Here is a 25125-nt window from a genome sequence, read left to right as displayed (position 1 = left end):
TATTCAGACCCCTTCACTTTTTCCACATTATGTTACGTTACAGCCTTATTATCCTTATAAATCTACACACAATACCCCATAATGACAAAGCGAAAGCAGGTTGTTTGAAATTTTTGCTAATTTATATAAAAGAAAGTGCATCCTGTTTCCATTGATCGTCCTTGAGATATTTCTACAACCTGGGAGTCCACCTGTGGTAAATTCAATTGATTGGACATGATTTGGAAAGGCACATACCCGTCTATATAAAAAGTCCCACAGATGACGGTGCATGTCAGAACAAAAACCAAGCCATGAGGTCGAAGGAATTTTCCTAGAGCTCCGAGACTGGATTGTGTCAAGGCACAGATCTGGGGAAGGGTTCCAAAAAATGTCTGCAGCATTGAAGGTTCCCAAGAACACAGTGCTCTCCATCATTCTTAAATGGAAGAAGTTTGGAACCACCAAGACACTTCCTAGAACTGGCCGTCCAGTCAAACTGAGCAATCTGGGGAGAAGGGCCTTGACCAAGAACCCGATAGTCACTCTGGCAGGGCTCCAGAGTTCATCTGTGGAAATGGGAGAACCTTCCAGAAGAACAACCATCTCTGCACCACTCCACCAATAAGGCCTTTGTGGTAGAGTGGCCAGACAGAAACCACTCCTCAGTAAAAGGCACATGAGAGCCCGTCAAAAGGCCCCTAAAGGACTCTCAGACCATAACAAACAAGATTCTCTGGTTTGATGAAACCAAGATTGAACTCTTTGGCCTGAATGCCAAGCGTCACGTCTGGAGGACACCTGGCACTATCCCTACAGTGAAGCATGGTGGTGGTAGCATCATGCTGTGGGGATGTTTTGGGGTGGCAAGGACTGGGAGACTAGTCAGGATGAGGGAAAGATGAGCGGCGCAAAATATAGAGAGATCCTTGATGAAAACCTGCTCAGGTCCTCAGACTGGGGTGAAGGGTCCCCTAACAGGACAACGACCCTAAGCACACAGTCAAGACAATGCAGGAGTGGCTTCGGGACAAGTCTCCGAATGTCATTGAGTGGCCTAGCCAGAGCCCGGACTTGAACCTGATCGAACATCTCTGGAGAAACCTGAAAATAGATGTGTAGCGATGCTCCCCATCCAACCTGACAGAGCTTGAGAGGATCTGCAGAGAAGAATGGGAGAAACTCCCCAAAAACATGTGCCAAGCTTGTAGCGTCATACCCAAGAAGACAAGGCTGTAATTACTGTCAAAGGTGCTTCAACAAAGTACTGAGTAAAGGGTCTGAATACTGATATAAATGTGAGTTCTTTTTTAAAATAAGGTTTAATTTTTGTTATTTTATAAAACTGTTTTTGCTTTGACAATATGGGGTATTACGTGTAGATTGATGGGGGGGGGTACAATGTAATCCCTTTTAGAATAAGGCTGTAACGTAACAAAATGTGGAAAAAGTTAAGGGGTCTGAATACTTTTTGAATACACTGCAGTAGAGGCAATTTATCACTAATCCTTCATCTGACCATAACCAAGCACCCTCGGTATGTATATGAGCTTACACTGTTCCTTTAGCACCAAATTCCATTGGCTTTTCAAGTGAGAGATTACCATGTTATTTTGCAATAACTAAATGCTATTAAAAGTAAAACATGGACATCAGAACTGTGTAAAAAAGTACTTAGATTTGTAGCTATTGTGGTACAACTGTACTGTAGTTCCATATTAAAAGGTGAAATCCATGTTTTTATGGCACTGTTTCTGCATTTTATTTGAGGGACAGCCTACTATATTTCAGGAGATTAGCAATAGGCTAAGCAGTGGAGTATCCTACGGAGAGTAATAAAATATGACGTTACATATTGTTTCATTGTTTTTCTTTATTTTCATATCTGCACAGATAACTTAATCAGGAACCAAAAAATATACCAGACAATAAAGTACTAAAAATCTGAAATAGAAATCCCCCCCACACGGCTGTGCTCTATGGGCCTATGTGGCGTACCGCTTCGTCCACTGTTTGGCTGTTCTGTCATGCTCGGCTCTGTTTGTCGTGTACTGGGTGGCGATGCTTCCAACCAGGGGATCAGCTAAAAGTGAAAAACAACATGAGGGAAATAACAGTTAGAGGAGGGTGGTGAATCTTGAAACAATTACTTTGCTACTTATGAGTTATGCCACCTTGTAGTGGTATCATAAGGAATTATACATGCAATATAAGGCATTATGTGTGGGCCTCAAAGTGATAACTTTTTTAAAAAGTCATCCATATCTGAGCACAAAATGACACCAAAGAAATGGACCGGTATTTGCTATTTACCATGTTACCTGCAGATTCAATTTGACCCTTCTCGAGAGTCAGGAATACTCATATTTTTTCTGGTATCATATTTCCAGCCTGGGACAGATGAAGATCTGAAGAGAAACAAGTAAAGGGGACAAGGAAGCCAATTAGGCTCCCCGATGGATATCTTACCTGGGTTACAGTCTGTGAGCAGAGAGCAGATGGACAGCAGCACCTTGGAGATGGTGAGGGCGGGGCTCCAGTTGTCCTTCAGGATGTCCAGACAGATCACCCCCTGACTGTTGATGTTACAGTGGTAGATCCTTGTCCGAAACGTTACCTTGAGGAAAAACAAAAGTAGAAAACATACATGCCAAGTGCATATTAAACATAATAACAAGGCTAGAGACTCTAGATCAAAATCTATACAGAACAAAAATATAAAACGCAACATGTAAAGTGTTGGTCCCATGTTTCATGAGGTGAAATAAAAAATCCCACACCTTTTCCATACGGACAAAAAGCCTATTTTGTGCACAAATTGGTTTTCATCCCTGTTAGTGAGCATTACTCCTTTGCCAAGATAATCAATCCACCTGACAGGTGTGGCATATCAAGAAGCTGATTGAACGGCATGATCATTACACAGGTGCACCTTCTGCTGGGGACAATAAAAGACCACTCTAAAATGTGCAGTTTTGTCACACAACACCACAAATATGTTTTGAGGGAGTGTGCAATTAGCATGCTGACTGCAGGAATGTCCACCAGAGCTGTTGCCAGAGAATTAAATGTTCATTTTTCTACCATAAACTGCCTCCAATGTACTTTTAGAAAATTTGGCAGTATGTCCAACCGGCCTCACAACCAGACCACATGTATAAAAAAGTTAAGTGTTTTGTTTCCTTGCAACAATTCCATATTGTAATGAAATGATCAAATGTGACAAAACAATCCAAATATAATAGAATTTCATTTGAGCATATTTTTATGGATTTGTTTTTAGCACATGGAATTAAACATAGAACGGAAAAGTTAACTAGTGAGCTAACTAGCCAAGCTACAAGCTATGTTTCAAATTGTCTTAGTTAGTGTTGTTGTTATGTATCAAATTGCATAGGCTACCTGTCTCTCCTTCTCCTCTGGAAATGACCCGACTCGCACTGGCACACACACAATACACACAAACAGAGGCACACATGTAAATAGCTCTCTAGCATCTGGAAAGTGAGTCTCGGTAGGAGTATCGTTTTTTTTTTTTTTTTTGCTGTGGCGGCAACAATTTAGCAGCAGCGTAATATGACAGAAACACTGTCGTCATCGCCGGTCGCATTTTTTGCTGTGTATACCCTGAAGAACAAGCTAATTAATGCTAAGTAAATCTGTCCCATTCATTGCGTGGGACTAAACCAAGATGACCATTTTGTAGTGTAGAGGGTAAGTAGTGACTGGTAGCTGACGATTGCCTAGTACCTTGGGTGGTTTGAAGGGGTAGTCGGGTGTGAAGGCGATGTCCAGGAAAAAGACCCCTCCCTCGTAAACAGAGCCCGGTGGTCCCAGGATGGTTGACCTCCACTCATAGATGTTGTCTCCTTTGGGACCAGCGCTGGTATTAAATGAGATAAAGTTACAGATTATTTTAAACTATTAGCCTGGTCACAGATCTGTAAGTGCTTTAGCCCACTCCTTTGTCGTTACCCACCAGGAAAACCAAAGGAGAACAGTCTCCCTAATTGGTGTAAACCAGACAACGTTCTTTGTTATTGTTGTGGCTCAGATCACTTGTGTGTGTGTGTGTACTTTGTCTCATTGCCACAAGGGACAGATAACTTAAAGCTGCAAATCGGCAGTTGCAAAAATGACAATGCATTCTCCCCACCCGTTTATGTAAAAAGCTAAAAGGGCCAGAGAAATGTAACCACTCAAATTCATAGACAGAGCAATGGATGCTGAGACTGACCATATATGATTTCAAAATTAGTTTTAACAATCACTATATAGCCTCAAAACATGGTTAACATTTACTTTGTTTACAACCATTGGAGTGAAACAACCGTATATATTTTGGGTTCTGATGGGGTACAACAGTTGAACTAAGCTCATAGAATAAGTTATGGGTACATGTAATTAATTCAGAAGTCCCAAAATGGATGAATCGATTGTCCCTTTAAACTACTGCACCTGCAAAAAACGTGTCTGTCAAACTGTTTAGAGCCTATTATCCCTTGGGGTTATACTCGCTTGGTGACCACACAGCTTTATATTGCTTGAGAGAACAGTACATTTTCTCTCAAGCGTCAAAGAAGCAGCCTCCATTCACAACCAATCCCTGATGACGTGCCTCTGTATCATGACCCATATTGATTTCCTCAGAGCAGATCAGCCTTTATCCTTGGTACATGCTGAACATGTAGTGGGAATCATCTAGGGAGTGATGACTACAAGGCTGATCCAATATAACGTGGGAGATGTAAAATTCAGCTTCATGTAGATTTCTAATAGAGGTCGACCGATTAATCGGCATGGCCGATTTCAAGTTTTCATAACAAATCAGTAAATCGGCATTTTTGGACGCCAAGTATGGCCGATTACATTGCATTCCACGAGGAGACTGCGTGGCATTCTGACCACCTGTTACGCGAATGCAGCAAGCAGCTACGGTAAGGTGCTAGCTAGCATTAAACTTATTTTATAAAAAACAATCAGTCTTCACATTATCACTAGTTACCTACATATGGTTGATGATATTACTAGGTTAACTAGCTTGTCCTGCGTTGCATATAATCAATGCGGTGCCTGTTAATTTATCATCGAATCGCAGCCTACTTCGCCAAACGGGGGGTGATTTAACAAAAGCGCATTCGCGAAAAAAGCACAATCGTTGCACGAATGTACCTAACCTAACATCAATGCCTTTCTTAAAATCAATACACAGAAGTATATATTTTTTTTAACCTGCATATTTAGTTAAAAGAAATTCATGTTACCAGGCAATATTAACTAGGGAAATTGTGTCACTTCTCTGCGTTCATTGCACGCAGAGTCAGGGTGTATGCAACAGCTTGGGCCGCCTGGCTCGTTGCGAACTAATTTGCCAGACTTTTAGTATGGCAAATTATGACATAACATTGAAGGTTGTGCAATGTAACAGCAATATTTAGACTTATGGATGCCACCCGTTCAATAAAATACGGAACGATTCCGTATTTCACAGAAAGAATCAACTTTTTGTTTTCTAAATTATAGTTTCTAAATTTGACCATATTAATGACCAACAGCTCGTCTTTCTGTGTTTATTATATTATAATTAAGTCTATGATTTGATAGAGCAGTCTGACTGAGCGGTGGTAGGCAGCAACAGGCTCGTAAGCATTCATTCAAACTTTACTGCGTTTGCCAGTAGCTCTTAGCAATGCTTGAATCACAGCGCTGTTTATGACTTCAAGCCTATCAACTCCTGAGATTAGGCTGGCAATACTAAAGTGCTTATTAGAACATCCAATAGTCCAAGGTATATGAAATACAAATGGTATAGAGATAAATAGTCGACACGCCATAATTCCTATAATAACTACAATCTAAAACTTCTTAACTGGGAGTATTGAACCACCAGCTTTCATATGTTCTGAGCAAGGAACTTACACGTTTAAAAAAATGTTTTTTTACATGGCACATATTGCACTTTTACTTTCTTCTCCAACACTATTTTTGCATCATTTAAACCAAATTGAGAATGTTCCATTATTTATTTGAGAGTAAATAGATTTTATGTATTATATTAAGTTAAAATAAGTGTTCATTGTTCTTTCAGTATTGTATAATTGTCATTATTACAAATATATATATAAAAATTGTCTGATTAATCGGTATCGGCTTTTTTGGTCCTCCAATAAATCGGTATTGAAAAATCATAATCGGTTGATTTCTAAACACCTTTTCCCCCACCATCTTAATCCAGCCTGGCATTTCAAGTCAAAACATTTTGATCAAAATAGAAGGTGCAGCTTTATTTTATCAGCATATGGGACATGAGAAAATTCAGAAAGTAATGCAAGCCTTTATGAATAAGTGATCAAATCATTATTGTTTGGAGAGTCGCCTGTAGGTATTGACCATGGCAATACGAAAGACACTGTGGACGGATTAGAACAGAGAAGATGAGCTCAAATAAAACCAACCTGCAGTTTGGCGGAGGGTCCAGCGTGATATCTGCCAGCTCTTTCTGAATCCTGCAGAAACAAACATGCCTTCAGATCAATCATTGATTGCCCAGCCATACCTTTACACACCTTTGTTTTCTCAGCCATGGTCGAATACAGTGAGGCTAGAATATTTTGAAACACAAATAAAGTACAGAGAATACCTTAGTGCTAGCTACAATCATCACAGGGGTGTCAAACTCATTCCACGGAGGGCCTAGTGTCTGCAGGTTTTTGGTTTTTCCTTTCAATAAAGCCCTAGACAACCAGGTGTGGGGAGTTCCTAACTAATTAGTGATGTTAATTCATCAATCAAGTACAAGGGAGGAGCGAAAACCCGCAGACACTCGGCCCCCCGTGGAATGAGTTTGACACCTGTGATCTAGGAGATTAACCCATCCCTCTGACTAAATGTCACTTTGTTGGTGTTGTGTGTGACAACCAGCCAATATTTCATGAGGTTTGGGTGTTACCTCTTCGCGCTGGTGGATAGCAGCTTGGAGGTCTTGCTCATACTGGCTTTGCTCTCCCGTTTCTTGCAAGGTGTGTCCTTCGGTTTGTTTTGATTGGAGGAAGAAGATGAAGAGCTGGTGCTGACACGCGAATCCTCATCCGACATACCGGTTTGGACAAGAAATTAGCAGGAACCTACAATGCGATCGTGATGCAGCAGTTGAAGAACAAAAAAGCAGTAGCTTTGACAAATGAAATTGCTTTCAAGCCATTTGCAAAATGAAGTTACGTTACAGTTATGACAGAGCACCTTAGACGTTCTAGGAAAAAACAGCTACCTCAACATAGCTTGCTGAGATTACCTAAAAACAAGCCACTTCAACACAGCTACGACCAGTGACTTTTTCATAGCAGGTTAGGAGAACGTACGCAGCTGGTTAGGAGAATTAACGCAGCTGGTTAGGAGAATTAGGTTAAGGTTAGGAAAAGGTTTAGTGAAATGCTCTCCTAACCTGCTAGGAAAAGTCACTTTTGGTTATAGCTGTATCGAGGTGGCATGTTTTTAGGGAGTCCCTAGGCTTAGCGGAGATACCAACAACCTGATGCATCTGGTTTTCGGGGATAGAGTTTATTCAACTTAGCTTTTACACCTGCTACGTTAGGTTACGGCAGTGGTTTCCAACCTTTTTCGGTCACTGTACCACCAACAGAATTTTGCTCTGCCCAGAGTACCCCCTCATGTGCATTTTACCAGTAGGCCTATGGTCTCATGAGCCTTCAAGTACCCTCTGTGGATAGGCAAAGTACCCCTGGTTGGGAACCACTGGGTTAGGGAGTCCCATACAGCTTGCTGCTTGGCTAGTGCTCAGTTGAAATAGAAGTAACTGGCTAGCTGCCACCCCCTGGCAATAATATTGTGATTATGGATGGTTGCGCAAACAATGTTGGACAGCCCTGATATGGCAAGCCTCCATTATTCCCCAAATGTAATAGATCATGATATGTGAAAATGTAACTAATTTACCGTCAGCTAATAATAAAAGCGCCCAGAGGAACAAATGGAACCATGGTGGTGAACAACAGCTAGTTAGTCTGTGTGGCCAACCACCATTTGATGGAAACATTCTCGGGCCTCCTTCACAGTAATTAATGTTAGCCCTTTAGCTAGTATCTCTGGTCTGGAGTTCTTTGCTATAGCCTATTCGCTCCGGGAGACCTGAAACGTTAAGACAATGATCTCACACATTGATGTGTGTGTAAATTACAGGTCTCCCGGAGCGAAGAGGTTACAGCAGTTTGCTAGTGAGTTCGCCTAAAGTAGTTTACGTCTGCAACTGCTTGTGCCAAGTCAAGCTGGTTGGACTAGGTTTGATTAACTATGTGGACATTAACAGCTGGCTAGCATAACCATCTAGCTAGCTAGTTAACGCAAGTCTCAAACGTCCGACCTAATTTTCTCGCCCCCCTTATTAGCCGACCGTTTGACTGTCCAGACCGTAGCCAAAGTTCGCAAAATACTGTAGTTACATCAAAGTTCACGCCCAACTCAACCTTTCAACGTTCTGAGATATTTAACTTGGCTAACGTTAGTTGGCTAGCTAGCTGTTTGGCAAACAACGTTACACCATACAGTGAAGCTAGCTTAGCTACTAACGTTACTAGCTTGAGCTAGCTAACATTAGATTTATTTCCTGAGCCAGGCAGTGTCACCACAAATGTGTCTGTCGAGTCGTTAACTAGCCGTCTTTTCCAATACAAAACAAGTTGAATACACTCAGAGAACGTCAATGTATTTTATAAATCATGAGACCTATTCAATATTAAAAGTAACGTTAGCCAAGTAGCAAATTACCTCCTTTGTGTCTGGATCTCCCCACTGCCTGAGCTCGTGCGTATCGCCTTCTGTGGAACGGAAGTGCCGCGGTTGCAATGGAATCATATCGTGCGCTCACTATGATGAAGGTTAATCGGCGCACAGGGATCATTCAATGTTAGGTCATGGTAGACTGATATAACATTTTGATATCATACATTTAAAAAATATGCACTAACAAGCACGTCGGATGAGGGCCAAGATAACATTTGGAGTATCACTGACTCTCACCAAGTCAGGGTGAGAGAGAGGTTCATATATGGTCTATGGTTCATGTCCACCTCTAACCTAGACCTGTGATGCAGTTTCTTCTGCTGTAGTCTATTTTACCCTGGTTTCACTGATTCCCTGGATTCCACAGAGTTCATTATATGCACAGGCAGCGGCAATGTCTGTCAGTCAGTCATGAGGCAGAAAACTGATAGGTCCAGAGATGATCATTTTAACGCCCGTCACAGACCACAGAGGGTTCACAGTTACAGAACAGAGAGTATAGTCACAAGCCAACCAGTGTTTTATTGGGTGCTTCATTAATACAAGTCATAACAAACCACCCTGCCATGCCAGAGTAGCCAGTAAATGTACAAGTCCTGCCTCTTTCACAAGCAGACCTATATTTCTGTGGTCTGCCTCAAAAGCGTTTGAAAAAATACATACAGTACAAACAAAACCAGAGAGCGTAGAAGAGCATGACATGTCATTTGATGCAAATCTTCCTCCTGTTCCATGCAGATAACATTGATGACTGGAATAGGAAATTAAAAAACACACAAGAACCTAGAGTAAAGTAAAAAGAGTATATAATCTGCATTTTGTTCCTGGAGCCACTATGAAAACAAGGATACCTACTGTATAGTTGAGGGACAATGCTTTTCAGAATAATAGTATTTTTTCAATACAATTCCAACATTCAGATATTGGAAAATAAATTCCCAATCTACTCTTTGTATAAAAAAAGAAGCTTTCAAGTCAACAAGGAACAAAGGACAGTTCTTTACAAAGAAAAGGTAGATACAAAGTTTAGGGGGGGGGATTACAGGTATACCGTTGCACTTAGTGAGTGTGCTTTGAAAGGCTGGGGAGAGAGGTAGAGAGGTACAGTGGGTGGGGGGAGGGGGGGGGGGGACAGTGGAAAAGTCAGACGGGGATCTATGTGGCGTATCTCTTCGTCCACTGCTTGGCTATTCTGTCATGTTCCGTTCTGTTGGTCAGGTATTGTGTGGCAATGCTCCCCACCAGAGGGTCCGCTGCAATGACAACAAAAAAAGGATGCAGATCAGAGCATGCATTAATGAATAGCATTTCACAGGTGTATGGTTTTTGGACCCAGAGAGAGTTTAGAGCATATTATTACATTGTATTAAAATATGAATAAGGACTTTTTTTTAAAGGTAATTTTAAATCCATCAACAGGTTCAACAGCAACAGAGCTACTGTCCCTGGGGAAGGGAACGCTGGAACTCCGCTAGTAGAGCTGCAGACAGTTATCAAAGTATGAAACATTATCACCATCTCTGTGTGTAGATGTTTCATGCTGTGAGTTTACATTATCTACACACAGAGATGGTGATAATGCTTAATGCGGTGAGTTTACACTATCGCCATCTCTGTGTGTAGATAGTGTAAACTCAAATGTCATTTAAAATCAGTCATGAATCACCAACTGAAATCAGAACACTGCAGATCCTGATGTGGACATTGACGGGTCTCTTACCTGGGTTACAGTCTGTGAGCAGAGAGCAGATGGACAGCAGCACCTTGGAGATGGTGAGGGCGGGGCTCCAGTTGTCCTTCAGGATGTCCAGACAGATCACCCCCTGACTGTTGATGTTACAGTGGTAGATCCTCGTCCGAAATGTTACCTGGTGAGTACAGGAAAAGAAAGAAAAGCATTTAAAAGCATTTATAGTTTAGAACCCTGGTTCAGCATCAATACTGACAGTAGAATAGTCTAAATGGGACAAAATAAAATAGCAGTGTGTGTAATTTCTTCGTTGAGCAGATGGTGACAACCTTTATAACACGGCTGCAGACTTGATATACCATAACAAAATACCAGAATTTAATTTCCTTAGGCTTTAATATAGCCAAAAGGGGGCAGCATGGTGCATTTACCAATATGCAGAAAACCTTTATAATTGTCATGAAATGCCCCAGAAAAAAACCCATGCCCATCTCTAATCTCGCTACAACCGTTACATATATTAGTTTGAGAGGAAAACAATCATTCCCATAAGACTTTCACAGGGATTCAAATAAGGGGTAAAAATTACTTTATTTGGTTTCAAATGTGCTGATGCCAAACCTTTGTACAAGAAACATCCACACAAACATCCCTGTTAAGTTTACTATCATGTTTCTGATTGACCGTGAGTCTGACATCTGTTTAGGCCTGACACCTGACACCAGCCCAGTCCTCCAATCACCAACATCTGGACAGACTGACCCTGACCTTGCAGAGGAAACTTCTAATGAGCCTTGGCATTCTGAACACACCGAGAACAGGACATTATAAATAACCCCACAATGGTGCACTCTTTGCCCCACTAACCCTAACAACTGAATCTTATACTTCCAATCTGTCCAACAAGCTTGTCAAACTGGAGTTTCAGTTAGGGGCTTGAAAAAAGCTCTGGTAAGAGTCTATAGTATACAGCAAAACTCCAATGGAGCATGTATCATGTGCTATAGTGACGGAAGGACTGGCTACAGATCACAGTGGGACAAAACACTTGAGCCCTCTGGCTACACGGAGCAGAGCTTGAGCCTGTGGATTTGTTTGAGTCTGCTGTCAAACAGCAGAGCTTGTTCTTACACAGCTCAGAGAGAAACAGAGACAAAAAGAGAGAATGAAAGAAGGGGGGAGGAAACAGACAAAATGAGAGAGAGTCAGAACTCAAAATGAAAGCCAGTGAGAGGGAAATTGGGTTATAAGAAGCAAAGAGATATCCAAAAGCACATTTCATACACTTGATAATGACATCCACAACCGAAAATACTCCACAGGGTATGTTTCATGAAAAGGCTAATAAAGAATGAATTGAAAATATGAACTGGTAAAGGCTTGGAGGAGCACACCAGATTTCCAGAAAATCATGTTAGCTGTTGAAATTACATTAAAGCAAGAGTTCTCCACACAGGAAGAGAGCAGCACAATGGCACTAAAGCTATAAACCATTTGTGGTCACAGTGTGGCGGTGGGTGCTGACCTTGGGTGGTTTGAAGGGGTAGTCGGGTGTGAAGGCGATGTCCAGGAAAAAGACCCCTCCCTCATAAACAGAGCCCGGTGGTCCCAGGATGGTTGACCTCCACTCATAGATGTTGTCTCCTTTGGGTCCGGCGCTGAAACAGAAACATGTCAATATGTTTAGCAACTCAGGGCATTGGAATTGACAACCGGCTACTGACAGCGTAGCCTAAAGTAGACAGTCTGAGTCCAAGTGAGCAAGAGAGCGAGGAGGAAATGCTAGTTTCTGACAAGTTAATGAAGCAGAGATTGGAGATCCTCAGTTTGCTCTTTTTAGCCTGAGTTTTAGTTCTGTTCAATGATTATCACTCAAGCTATCTTGGTTGTGCTGCCAAAGAAAATCTGAAACATTCTTAAACCCCCCAAAATGTGCAACATTCAAAGGCTAATATCATCATCCATCCATTGAAATAAACAGTTTGTTAGTTGGATTGAGGATTCTCATTTCACAAATAGAGAACAATTTAACTTTGTCAATTCATACAATATATACACAAAAATGTAATTGTATCTTGAAGGTCCTTTATTAGATGAGTAGTTATGTTGAGTGGGGTGAGGGTCACATCTGTTGGATAGTCTGGTAATTAATGTAATTTCCATATTAAGTCTCCACCCTCCCCCAACAGAAGACTGTCTGGAACACCGACCAGATCAGAAATCCCAGGACAAATGAGCAATTCCTCAGATTTCATGTCATTACTGTACATGAACTTTAACATCGACCAAACCCACAGGTGCACAAGAGCACACACACCACACACGACGACGACTGCTCACACAGACGCTCACAGAGATTGGGAGCAGGATTGCAGCAGCACAGAAAATGCATGACTAGCAAAGTCACCAATCGCTTTGTTCATCTTGACAAGCACCAATAATCTGTGACTGACGTTTCCAGATGGCCATGTCAGAATGAAATGACTAGCAAGTTATGCTTTCTCCACAATATAATAACCTCAAATAGCGCGACTTGAGTATCAAACAAGTGTCTGGCTCAGTGCATGCCCATGAGAATGGATCAGTCTCCACAAATAGAATGAAAGGACTAGACACTTCCTCTTTCCTGTAGTGTCAACACATTCAGATTTCACTCATCTTATACTATTTTTTTTCTTTTCTAAAGCAACTGTTCAAAGCCTTTTTTAATTAGTTAAGGGACTTGAATATTTTTCAATAGCTGTTTTTTGCCCATAAGAGCAATGCAAATCTGGACTTATCTTGATGAGGCACAACGGAAATCTGTTTTATACTGGTATGATTTGGAAATGACTTAAGCATAGCATCTGGAGACTATGTTGGGCAATATTCATTGTCAGTGCATTGCAACAGGGCAGATGTGGCCTATTAATAGCTAGCTGTAATGAATCTGTAATGAAGAAATGTTCTGATGTTGCTTAGGTGGGTGAGGTAACCACTGCACTGTTCATGGAGAAAATTAGTTGCAACCAGACACAGGGAGAACTGTTTTTATGTGGGTAGGGGAAGAAGTTATTTACTCATCTACACATCCCTGCACCAGAGGTAATCTGCAGATTTAATGGGTCATGTTCATAAGGCCCGAAACAGAAGAAAGATGAGTAAAATGGTAAGGTTGTCTGTGAAATTATCCAACGAGAACTACTGGTTTATATTTTCCGTTGTAAAGAGTTTTGCTACAGTGTGCCATTTTGAACACACAGTTTAGCTGTAGGCAATTTCATTTTCAATACTTACGGAAAAATAACATTTAAATCAAGCGTCTACATTAAACATGATTCAAGGTGAAAAACTCATTGTAGCTTAATAATGCAATAATAAAAAATAAACACCTCCCACTGTGCCAGATGTGTGATCCTTTTCAAAGCAGCACAGATACAGGGACTCTTTCATGTCCTTTGAGGCCGATCACTTTCGAGCCCAGATGAGATAGATGAGACAGCATGGCAGAGGATCCACTCTGCGCCACCTCTGTGTAGATCTGACAACACACGGACCTCTGGGTAAAGGCTAAGTCAATAGTTTAAAGTACATGCCACGACTGGAGGTTGCCCGGCAACCCCCCCACCCCACACCACCAGCAGCAGGGATTGTGGTGCTTTGTGGAGGCTGCCTGAGCATTCAGGACCTGACCGACAGTCTCTCATTAGACCAGTGGAGTGGGAGAGCAGAGCCGAGGCCACAGCATCGGACTGAGACAGAGAGAGGCTGTCTAGGTTAAGGATATCGACTGAATCAGCATCTTGAATGGCCAGGTTTAGGTGTCAAGGGAGATTCTGCTCACCCTTACATCCTGCTTTGGTCATGGGATGAATAGAGATGTTTTATAGCAGATCCTATTCTCCAAGCCCAAAACCGTGCAAGGGGTATAAGTAATCATTAGAGCCACTCTAAAATGCACAATGATTTTAATGCTAGTCAAAGGATTTGAATTTAGGATGCTTAACATTTATAGGAATGAATGTGCCTGCTCAAAATCTTACATCAAGTCGCTAGACGTTAGAAGACAGACAAAGCACCAACATATCTGTTTTTGTCATGTGGCATAATCTAACCCCAGACTAATTTCACTGCATATAGGCCTATAGCCGAATACTGCGATTTCGCAACAGTAATAGAGCTCTCCTCGCTCTACTATGGGAACACTCATCCATTAATGCAGACATATCTAGTTGAGTTCAATACACATGACATGAAACATGAAATCGCTACGGTTTGCAATAATATCCTGTGTGCGACTCGAGAGTTATAATAAATCTGCAGTACGTCGGTAGATTTCTTTGAGTCACTGAGTATTTGGGTCATTTGTTCCAAGAATCTGGGATGCATTAGTGTGCGGGTGTCCGTGAGAATCTACCACTAGCCATCCTCTGCCATTACACTCATGTGGGAATGGCTCCGACAGCTAGAGTGCTGCCTCCGCAACAGAATGCAACCCAACAGAATCCCCAAATAAAACCCCTCAGGCCCGATTTACTCTGTTTTCAAACCGCTGTGGAACTCACTTATCATCTTGTTCGAATCCAAATTTAAAAAACGGAATGCCAAAACATGTTATGCTTGTCAGTTAGCTAGGCATGGTTGATTCCTTTTTAACATGATACAAGTTGTATCTCATCTTTTATCATGCCATATTCTAAATGAAATAATACACTGGTAAATCTGGCATACATATGGAAACTTTCAATTAACGGAAGATGGCTATTCATATGACTGCAGACACAAAACCACTGACTAGATCGTCTACATGATGTTGATCGACGACATGGACAAACCACATACATATCATAATGAACCATGTTCATTTCATGTATGCTCTTACATGCCCATAGACAGTGGACAAAGAATCTATTCTGAAATACATCTCATTACTGCCTTAATTTTGCTGGACCTCAGAAAGAGTAGCTGCTGCCAAGTCAGCAGCTAATGGGGATCCATAATAAATACAAATAACACCATTTCAATATAAAATATACTAGGCTGGCTGACACAAAGGAACCCTTACAAAATGTTGTTTTTATGGAGGCGGTGTACTGCAGGCCTTCTCCATTCATACACCGTTCCACTTCACACCAACGTTACTGGAAACTATCTATGTAACAAGCTGTGATCCATAAGTAACGGAGACCAGACATAATTTCCATATATATTGAATGACCTTTCCTTGCAGTGGCTGTGAGAGACTAGTGCACCCCGTGTCCCATTTAACATGGTCTATATTACATGATTCCAGACAATCTAGAGATTGTGCCAACATGCCAAAACCTTTATCATATTGTATGGCGATTACAGTAATCTCTGGCAAATCGGTGACCTTCCCTCCACGGGCTATCGCCAGCTCTGGTAATTCTCCCTGACATCAGGGAAGCAGTTGAGTTGACGAGCAGATGCAGACAGGTGATCAGCCTGTGTCATTTATCCTACTCATGATGACAGAGACAAGCCGATGACAGTGTTCTACCGCTGCTGACCTCAGTTACAGGGAACATTGCTTAATCGTGTGTGTGACAGACAAAAATACTCAAAACTCAGACCATTCTAGGATGGCCCATGTTGTTCACTTACAGTATTTATGAAAATTTGTGGGGTGTTTTCTGGCAAGCACTCACTGTGTGTAGGAGTGTGTCTGTTCGACAGAATGTCTAAAATGTTCTCTCTATTCCACCTTTGACATCCGCTGTGCAGCCAGAGACAAGAGAACACAAAAGGTTATGAGAGTGTAATTTATTCCTCATCTTATTAGCTTGTTAACACAACAAGCTAATAACTGCAGAAGACAGACAGAACCAAGCACAGAGACAGAAACTATGCCAGCATTTGTAGTTCAGTTCAAGGTCAAAAACTGTCAATGCGTACAAAATAATAATAATAATTCAAATATGCTGCCAGAAGGCAAAGTAGCAACAACCATACTAAATCAACAAATGAAAAAGGCATTTGAGTACATGTTCATGTGTTGAATTGTTAACGTACAAGGCCAGGGAACCTTATGGATGTGGTGACTAGAGAATGTGCCTTCTTATGCAGTACCAATTGAACATGTACTTGGTGCAAGTGGCCCAATCCACAGTTCCTTAAAATAATTGAGCAAAAACCTTTTATACCTCAAGCTGTTCAGTATGTTGCTGTATAAAAACGTCTCAAAATTGACCACCACAGCAAAAGGTGTTGTATAAAAGAGTAACGGAACCCATAATTGAATGTGATTCAGTCTGTTTTGGCGCTTTTTAATGCTGCCATGTGCAAATAGAGCTATTATCTTAATTATTCACCATTCCAGTTAATTTCCCTTAGGCACTTTTCTTTACTAATGGCATAGTCATTCAGTTAAGATCTTCCGTTCCATTGGCGCGGTGGCGGTTATCAGAAATGGAACTTAATGACGCAATCTTTGTTTCCACTGACCGTGAAAGCAAAGCGCCGACGACCAATTACAATGTAGCTCAGCAACAGAGGTGACACCTCCCTCCCCAGACTTTCGTCTTTATTTGCACAAATGACATGGTTTGTTTTTAAATCAAGCCTTTTATTGTTCATCCTTACTATGAATACTGTAATTATTTGCCTGTGATTTATCCTGAAACAAGCATTTATGGCAGAAATGGTTGAATATGTGCACGGTTTCTTCGAGTACAAGTGAACCACATACAAATATTTACCCCTAACAGACCATTTCACATGCTGGTTCAATCAATTTAAACTACCTTCCATTTGGAATTGATGAGAATGTGTACTTTGGAAGGTACTTCAGATACTTTTATGACATCAATAGGTAATATAATCTTTTCTATTCCCATTCCTCCATTTTAATTACTAAGATGTTTCTAAAAAAACAGGGACTTTGGTGGGTAAACATCTCTCTCCTCGCAGCATTGCTGGTGCCTGAAGCAAGCTTCTTATGCATTGCAAATGTTTGTCTCAGCACTCTCCATAAATAATGTATAACATATATCATAATACACAGGCTTCGCATACATGAATGACTCAAAATGATGGAGTCATTAAAAAATAAAAATAAATCACTTAACCCACAGAGTTTGTGTGTACTGAACTGAAGTATATCACAACAAAGGAGGCCATACTTGAAGTAGCTACATCAGAAAAGCACTGCTGCTCTCACTCCAAACCCTTAACCAGTCAGCCACGACCACAGGTTTTTTCAGTACACATAATCCTCCCACAAAGCTGCAGCTCCCGGGGCAGTTGCTTGGCCTTGTGGCCAAGGAAATAGACTCGTTACCAGAAGGTTACTGGCAGAGATGAGTGGTGTGGTGTTATTCTTTGGTGAAGCACATGATTTATAGCCTGGTTTCCGTCTCTATTCAGCTATTACCTTCCACTCCTTTCGGCAATTCGATCATTAATGAGCTCGAGGAGATCAAAGGATTTGATCCTGAATCGATAACCCGCACAGCTATCATCCAATCACAATGTTTATGCAAATTAGACTGATAGCAAAACGTTCTAATTTACTTCATAAATTTAATTGGAAACATTCTAACATTGAAATGTATTACATCAGAATTCCCATTGTAAACAAACATTGGGTGTTGGAAGAACAGATGCTTCCCCATTTAATGCATTTTTACCACCAGACAATGTGATCAGACAATGTGATCAGAGAAGCTGAATAACAATATAAACACAACATGCAACAATTTCAAATATTTTACTGAAGTACAGTTCATTAAAGGAAATCAGTAAATTGAAATAAATTCATTAGGCCCTAATCTATGGATTTCACATGACTGGGAATACAGATATGCATATGTTGATCACAGATACCTTAATTTTTTATTTTTTTTAAGGTAGGGGCGTGGATCAGAAAAACAGTCAGTATCTGGTGTGAGCACCATTTCCCATACGCAGCGCGACATCTCCTTTGCAGAGACTTGATCATGCTGTTGATTGTGGCCTGTGGAATGTTGTCCCAGTCCTCTTCAATGGCTGTGCGAAGTTGCTGGATATTTGCAGTAACTGGAACACTCTGTCGTACACGTCGATCCAGAACATCCCAAACATGCTCAATGGGCACCATGTCTGGTGAGTATGCAGACCATGGAAGAACTGGGTCATTTTCAGCTTCCAGGAATTGTGTACAGATCCTTGTGACATGGGGTCATACATTATTATGCTGAAACATGAGGTGACGGTGGCGGATGAATGGCACGACAATGGGCATCAGGATCTCGTCACTGTATCTCTATGCATTCAAATTGCCATCGATAAAATGCAATTGTGTTTGTTGTCCGTAGCTTATGCCTGTCCATATCATAACCTCACAGCCACCATGGGGCACTCTGTTCACAATGTTAACATCAGCAAACCACTCAGTCACACGACATCTGCCCGGTACAGTTGAAACCGGGATTCACCCATGAAGAGCACACTTTTTCAGCGTGCCAGTGGCCATTGAAGGTAAGCATTTGCCCACTGAAGTCAGTTGCGATGCCAAACTGCAGTCAGGTAGAGATCCTGGTGAGGACAACAAGCACACAGATGAGCTTGCCTGAGGAGGTTTCTGACAGTTAGTGCAGAAATTGTTTACTTGTGCAAACCCACAGTTTCATCAATGTCCGGTTAGCTCGACTCAGACCATCCCGCAGGTAAAGAAGCTGAATGTGGAGGTCCGGGGCTGGCATGGTTACACGTGGTCTGCAGTTGATGTGAGGCCAGTTTAACATACTGCCAAATTCTCGAAAATGACATTGAGGCGACTTATGGTAGAGAAATGAACATTCAATTCTCTGGCAACAGCTCTGGTTGACATTCCTGCAGTCAGCATACCAATTGCACACTCCTTCAAAACTTGAGACATCTGTGTCATTGTGTTGTGTGACAAAACGGCACATTTTAGAGTGGCCTTTTATTGTCCCCAGCACAAGGTGGACCTGTGTAATGATAATTTTGTTTAATCAGCTTCTTGAAATGCCACACCTGTCAGGTCAATGGATTATCTTGGCAAGGAGAAATGCTCACTAACAGGGATGTAAACAAATTTGTGCACAGAATTTGGGAGAAACATGTTTTTTTGTGCACATGGAACATTTCTGGGACCATTTCAGCTCATGAAACATGGAACCAACACTTAACATCTTGCGTTTGTATTTTTGCGAAGTATATTTTTGAATTGCTCAAAATATGTCACCAAAATATATTGCTACTTCTGGGACACGCATTGGGCTAGGCTACTGGTTCAAGTTATAAGAGACATACAGAGAGGGTGGAAGAGAGAGGCCAGTGGAGATGCATGAATTGCGCAAAAAGTGAACAGTGAAGACAGAGAAGAGAGAAGTTAATTCATAGGCTGGGGCATTAACAGTGGTGGAAAAAGTACCCAATTGTCATACTGGAGTAAAAGTAAAGATACCTTAATAGAAAATTACTCGAGTAAAAGTGAAAGTCACAGAGTAAAACACTACTTGAGTACAAATCTAAAAGTATTTGGTTTTAAATATACTTAAGTATCAAAAGTAAAAGTATTAATAATTTTTAATTCCTTATTTTAAGCAAACCAGACACCACCGTTTTCTTGTTTTTTATTTATTTACTGATTGTCGGGCCACACTTCAACACTCAGACATAATTTACAAACAAAGCATGTGTGTGCAGTGCGTCCGTCAGATCAGAGGCAGTAGTGATGACTAGGGATGTTCTCTTGATAAGTGCATGAATTTGACAATTTTTCTGTCCTGCTAAGCATTCAAAAATGTAATGAGTGCTTTTGGGTGTCAGGGAAAATGTACGGAGTAAAAAGTACATTATTTTCTTTAAGAATGCAATGAAGTAAATGTTAAAGTTGACAGAAACGTAAATCGTAAAGCAAAGTACAGATACCCCAAAAAGTTACTTAAGTAGTACTTTAAAGTATTTTTACTTAAGTACTTTACACTAATGGTCATTAATCCACCATTTGTATGCTAGTCTACATATTAGGCCATGCCTATTATAGTGAATTTAGGCGACGTGACAAAACTTTGTTGCCCTTTGCTCAAACATATGAAATGCCGTTTGGGTCTTTGCGTGTCAAAAAAGATACACGTCAAAACACTATTTGACGCATCAAATAAGCTTTTCATTTGACACATCAAATAACACAATTCTATTATAGAATGTTGTGTGTGCTGAATTTGCACGTGCAAGTAGGGACAATCCAGATGTTACAATCCAGCAGATTGTAACATCTCTGAAAAAAGATACCTTTTTAACCTACCTCGGTGTAAAGATCACCAAAAATCTGTGAATGATCTTAATTTGAACCCTGATCTTAATCTGTCCCCAAAAAAGTATCCTCATGGTTAGGGAGGGATTTAAGTCTTCATGGAAGGGTGCTTTTATCCAAAGCTGAGGGGCTATCTTTTTTCATCTATTGACATTCCCAAATCCACTTTCTGTACCTTAGATAGGCTATTGTACAACTGCATATGGAAAAACAAGCCACATAAGATAAAAAGAGATGTTATCACCAACAAGGTTTGTGATGGCGGTCTAAATGTCTGACTTCACTCTCTTTAAATCAGATATCTAAGGTCAACTGGATTAAAAAGGTACATAAAAAATCCTCAGTTTCTGGAATATTATACCTCATTTTGTTTTTCAGAAGTTCGGAGGACTTCATTTTTCACTACAAAGTCCATATATTGTGGGTAAACTTCCTGTGAAACTGGCGGCTTTTCACAAGCAGGTTTAATGTGCTGGGCTTTGTTGTATAAACAACTTTTCACCTCATAAATTTTTTATATGGAACAATGTGTCGATATTACATAGAAACAAGATGTTATTTTACCATAATTGGTTCTCGAAAAACATTGTCCTTGTCAGCCAATTAGTTAATATTAGTGGTAATCTATTTACGTTGAGATAATTTATGGAAAGATACAACTTTGAGGTTTCAAACAAGGAATATGACACTGTTATTAAAGCTATACCTAGTGGGATAAACTTTACTTCAGAATAATGCATATTTTGGAATGTCCACGATTGTAAGCGATATCCAGGTGAACGGCATAGGTCTACTAGATACGAAATTCAACAATCGTTTATTTAGGGGTATTTTCTACAGGAAGTCTATTCCCTCTGTGATATTTTGTTGGGCTTCATCGTTTGATGTAAACTGGCGTCGTGCTTGGCTCACTCCACACAAATGTATGGTGACCAATAAAGTAAAGGAGATCTCCTTTAAGATTATCCATAGATTCTATCCGTGTAATAGCTTGATTTCTAAATATATACCTGATGTTACCATTGAATGCAGTTTTTGTGAACTAGAAACTGAATCTATTGTACACTTATTCTGTCATTGTTTATATAGTGAAGTGTTCTGGACTGATGTAAAAGTATATATTGGCCTCAAATTACATACAACCATTGGAATTTCTAAGTTTGACCTTATTTTACCACACTGATTCCACAATTGAACGTGAGTATGTCAGAAATTTCTTTATTTTATTAGGAATTATTTTCATACAGAAATCAATTTATGAAGAAAAAGCCCCTTTTCTTATTTTTTTTTATCTGATTTGGAAAACTATTTAGTCATTAAAATGTATACAAAACAAAATGTAAAAAAAAAAATATTCGCTACATGTCTGTATTTGAATTGATATGTGAATTAGTTTTATTTTTTCTAATTTCTTTGTGGAATCCCTCTGGCTGTTATGTTTTGCATGTTACTGTTACTGTTAATAAAAAATAAAATAAAAATAATATGTCTTTTTAAAAAAAAATTTTTTTTAAAGCCAAGCGCCACCATTACGATCACTGTCAAAACTGTACAATACCGCATTGGTAATAAGGAATTATTTGTTCGACCGAATGTGAAAACATCTGTGTAAGCATTTGATATTAGATCAGGGTCAAATGAACAGGTTCAAAAACGTTAGCAAATATCTTTGATACAGATGTTATCAACAACTTCTGGGGTAACTAGCTAGCTTTAGCTTGGTACCTAATTTAGCTAGCACCAACGCAACCAGCCTGGAAAAAAAACAACAAATGAACAGTAGAAACTGCAGTAATTTTCAATATTCTTAGCAATGATTAGGGAATCCATTAGAGTAAGTATTAGCTAGGTAGCCACTTGTTGTTCTGCTATTGAAAAAAACTAGCTAGCCTGTTGCCCAAAACTAACGTTATAAGCATCCAGCTAGCTTCATCTGACTACTATACTATGACAGGACCGGGTTGTGAAGCTAGCCACAATAAGGATTAGCCACAATAGTGGAATTTGCGGTTCACCTTTAAAATAAAAGTCCCTCTTTGAAAGTGATGCAGAAGGTTACAATTGGTGAAATCATGTCATATTTAGACTTGATAATGTTAAACATGGTTGGAGTGTTGGAATGTGGAGCAATGAAATGGGGTATCAGTCTACTCGGTGACACCCAGAGAACACAACTGTGAAGAGTTTACGGGAATATTAGCGTTGTAGCGCTTATTGTGGGACTTTGACTGTGGGAAATCACCTCCCTAGTCTGCCTATTGTGCGTATTGACATTCATATTGCATTGTACAGCCGAACCCCATCTTACCCCATTTAATTGATCCCCAACTGTTAGGCACCAGCCTACTCGCAATGGCTGTCTGGTATTATGGTGCAATAATTTACATAGTAATGTAGAATGTTCATTCAAATTATGTTAACTGATGAGGCTCATGCAACGGAATGTATTTTTAGTTCTCCCAGTTGAGTTAAATCAGTAAATCACAGTCCATATTGATGGGTACTTGGGATTCACATTTCAGCCAACTAACTGACCCTAAACCGGTCCACAAACGGGTACATTTTTTCATAAACAGTAAAATTACTTGACCAACAGAATATTATCAGAGATCTGTATACAATGACGAGATGCTTATGTTTCCACCCTAACAATGGCAGTCGTCCCAAGGCAGGGAGGCAGGCAACAAGTTTAGGCCCAAAATAAGCCCATAGAAACGCATTGGATTTATTTTGGACAGATCTGGGTGAGAGTAAAACCTCTCACTTCACCTCTTCCTCTCTGATACTATGTATGCATACAAGGACTGGACATTTTTCATTATGCGCATGGAAACATGAAACATTAGCAAGCCTATCGTCCTACAGTCAAAAGGCTATAGCCTATTATTGAACATGCAACTCATGTAATGAAGCAGTTAATAAAACACATTTTCAAATATTTGCGGAAAACAGTTCTAAAACTGCGCACCTAATGCGAGCAGTTCCATATGTGACAGAGATTAAAATCTCAGCTAGAAATTTAGAGGGGGAATCTAATAGCAACTATGATGGGTTGCTAAAATGACTAGGATTGTGCCTTTGGTTTCTGGACAACGATAGAGAGTTGATATGAAAACCAATAGAACAAGAGATAAATGCTGGTTAATGGCATGAGGAAGTCTATAAAATAATTGCCTCCACGTTTCTATGGCTTGATTTTTGCAGAGCTACTTTGAAGCAAGGTAAGACATGCTTCATTATTTGAAGTAAAGTAAAGCGTAAAGGTTTCAAACAATTATACCGCTTCAAGCTCACACGGCAAAGTGGTGGGTGGCGCTCTGATAGGCAGGCTATAGCCTATGAATCCGAATGGCGAATGGGAGGACGCGCTTTACGATTTGAGATTGACAAATCAAAATAGCTCATTTTTAATGAATGGTGGCCCCCAAAAAGTTATCACACGATGTCATTTAGAATTGTTATTTTCTGCGCAATGACTGCGCTTACAAAAGCAGGTTTCACTCCAGTAGCCTACAGGCGTTTTGAGGAGCAACTCTCCCGCTGTCTGACAGGTGGTGGGCTATTCCGCTCATCAAACTAGGCTCTGTATGCTGTGCCCGTGTGATAAACAAAATGCATGACAACTAACGAAAAGCCACACGCACCAATTGGATTCAACAAAATTATGCAAATTACCCTATAGAGCAATAAGCATGATGGGTCAAATGTATTTTCGGCAACTAACCGACTAACATCCCTAATGTGTACACTTCCTGCTTTTACTCTATGGGTACACTTGCAATGGCCACCAGTCCACCCATTATGCGACCAATGACTTTAATATTTTAGGCCTAGGCCACATTTGTGCCGACACCGCAGAAAAAAAGGGTATTATTCATTCATATAGGCTCTCAGGTTATTACTCATCTGATAATGACACTTCATTTACAAGTTGTCACCACGAGAAATCGCAGTTGATTATGATGAACAAATTGTACATTTTTGTCTGTACAATAGAAATAACTGAGATGGTAAAATGAAGCCTAATCCTCTTGGAACGGTCTATTATTTGTAACTCGGAGAAACCCATTAAGCTTTGAGATGGTATCCCTGCCAAAATGGTAATGGCATCAAGAGCAACTGTTTACTTTGGAGTTATTTGTTCCTTTGTCAAGATTTGACTGTTTGCTTACGCGTTAGCTGTGGATTACCATCCTGTCAGTCTCAATGACCTAAACGGCTTGTGTGAACCAATTGTGTAATGGCTAGACTTCACCATAGAGTGGCCACGTGATGTGTCACACTTGGATTCCCATAGAACACATTAACATTTGGGACAAATGTTTATGGGAAGTGCTGCACAAACGAGGACATTGAGAATCCAATGACACGCATGAATCAAGACAGGCTGTGTTAGCTT

General features: G+C 40.4%; 2 protein-coding genes across 3 annotated transcripts in view; both read right to left on the bottom strand.

Annotated features, from left to right (window-relative positions):
* Positions 1-1837: 1837 nt before the first annotated feature.
* LOC139564679 (ubiquitin-conjugating enzyme E2 E1) lies at positions 1838-9123 on the bottom strand. Of its 2 annotated transcripts, none has more exons than XM_071384421.1 (6): positions 8761-9123; positions 6929-7103; positions 6435-6485; positions 3730-3862; positions 2449-2596; positions 1838-2062 (listed from the first exon to the last, which is right to left on the bottom strand). In XM_071384421.1, exons 2-6 carry the CDS (start codon positions 7072-7074, stop codon positions 1965-1967), a joined length of 576 nt encoding a protein of 191 aa, XP_071240522.1. In that variant the 5' UTR covers positions 7075-7103; positions 8761-9123; the 3' UTR covers positions 1838-1964. The 2 variants fall into 2 exon arrangements, with proteins under 2 accessions (XP_071240522.1, XP_071240521.1); XM_071384420.1 differs by having other exon boundaries at positions 6435-6503; positions 8761-8897.
* Positions 9124-9277: 154 nt separating this feature from the next.
* Positions 9278-25125, bottom strand: part of LOC139564678 (ubiquitin-conjugating enzyme E2 E2) — a 33138-nt gene continuing 17290 nt past the window's right edge. Inside the window, exons 4-6 of the mRNA XM_071384419.1 lie at positions 11991-12123; positions 10496-10643; positions 9278-10028 (exon numbers count right to left, since the gene is read on the bottom strand). Coding sequence (XP_071240520.1) covers positions 9931-10028; positions 10496-10643; positions 11991-12123 — 379 coding nt within the window. The 3' untranslated portion in view covers positions 9278-9930. The remainder of the gene's footprint in view (positions 10029-10495; positions 10644-11990; positions 12124-25125) is intronic.

The sequence above is a fragment of the Salvelinus alpinus genome, chromosome 35 (genome assembly GCF_045679555.1).
Source record: "Salvelinus alpinus chromosome 35, SLU_Salpinus.1, whole genome shotgun sequence".
NCBI classification, from domain to species: Eukaryota; Metazoa; Chordata; class Actinopteri; order Salmoniformes; family Salmonidae; genus Salvelinus; species Salvelinus alpinus.
Note: the sequence above shows the minus strand (reverse complement) of the source record. Positions and strands in the feature narration are given on the sequence as shown.

Coding starts and splice junctions, on each gene's coding strand:
- LOC139564679 (XM_071384420.1), bottom strand. CDS start 7,074: ATGTCGGATGAGGATTCGCGTGTCAGCACCAGCTCTTCATCTTCTTCC. Junction 3,863..6,434: donor GACCCTCCGCCAAACTGCAG/GTTGGTTTTATT, acceptor ATTTAATACCAG/CGCTGGTCCCAAAGGAGACA. Junction 2,063..2,448: donor GCTCACAGACTGTAACCCAG/GTAAGATATCCA, acceptor TTTCACTTTTAG/CTGATCCCCTGGTTGGAAGC.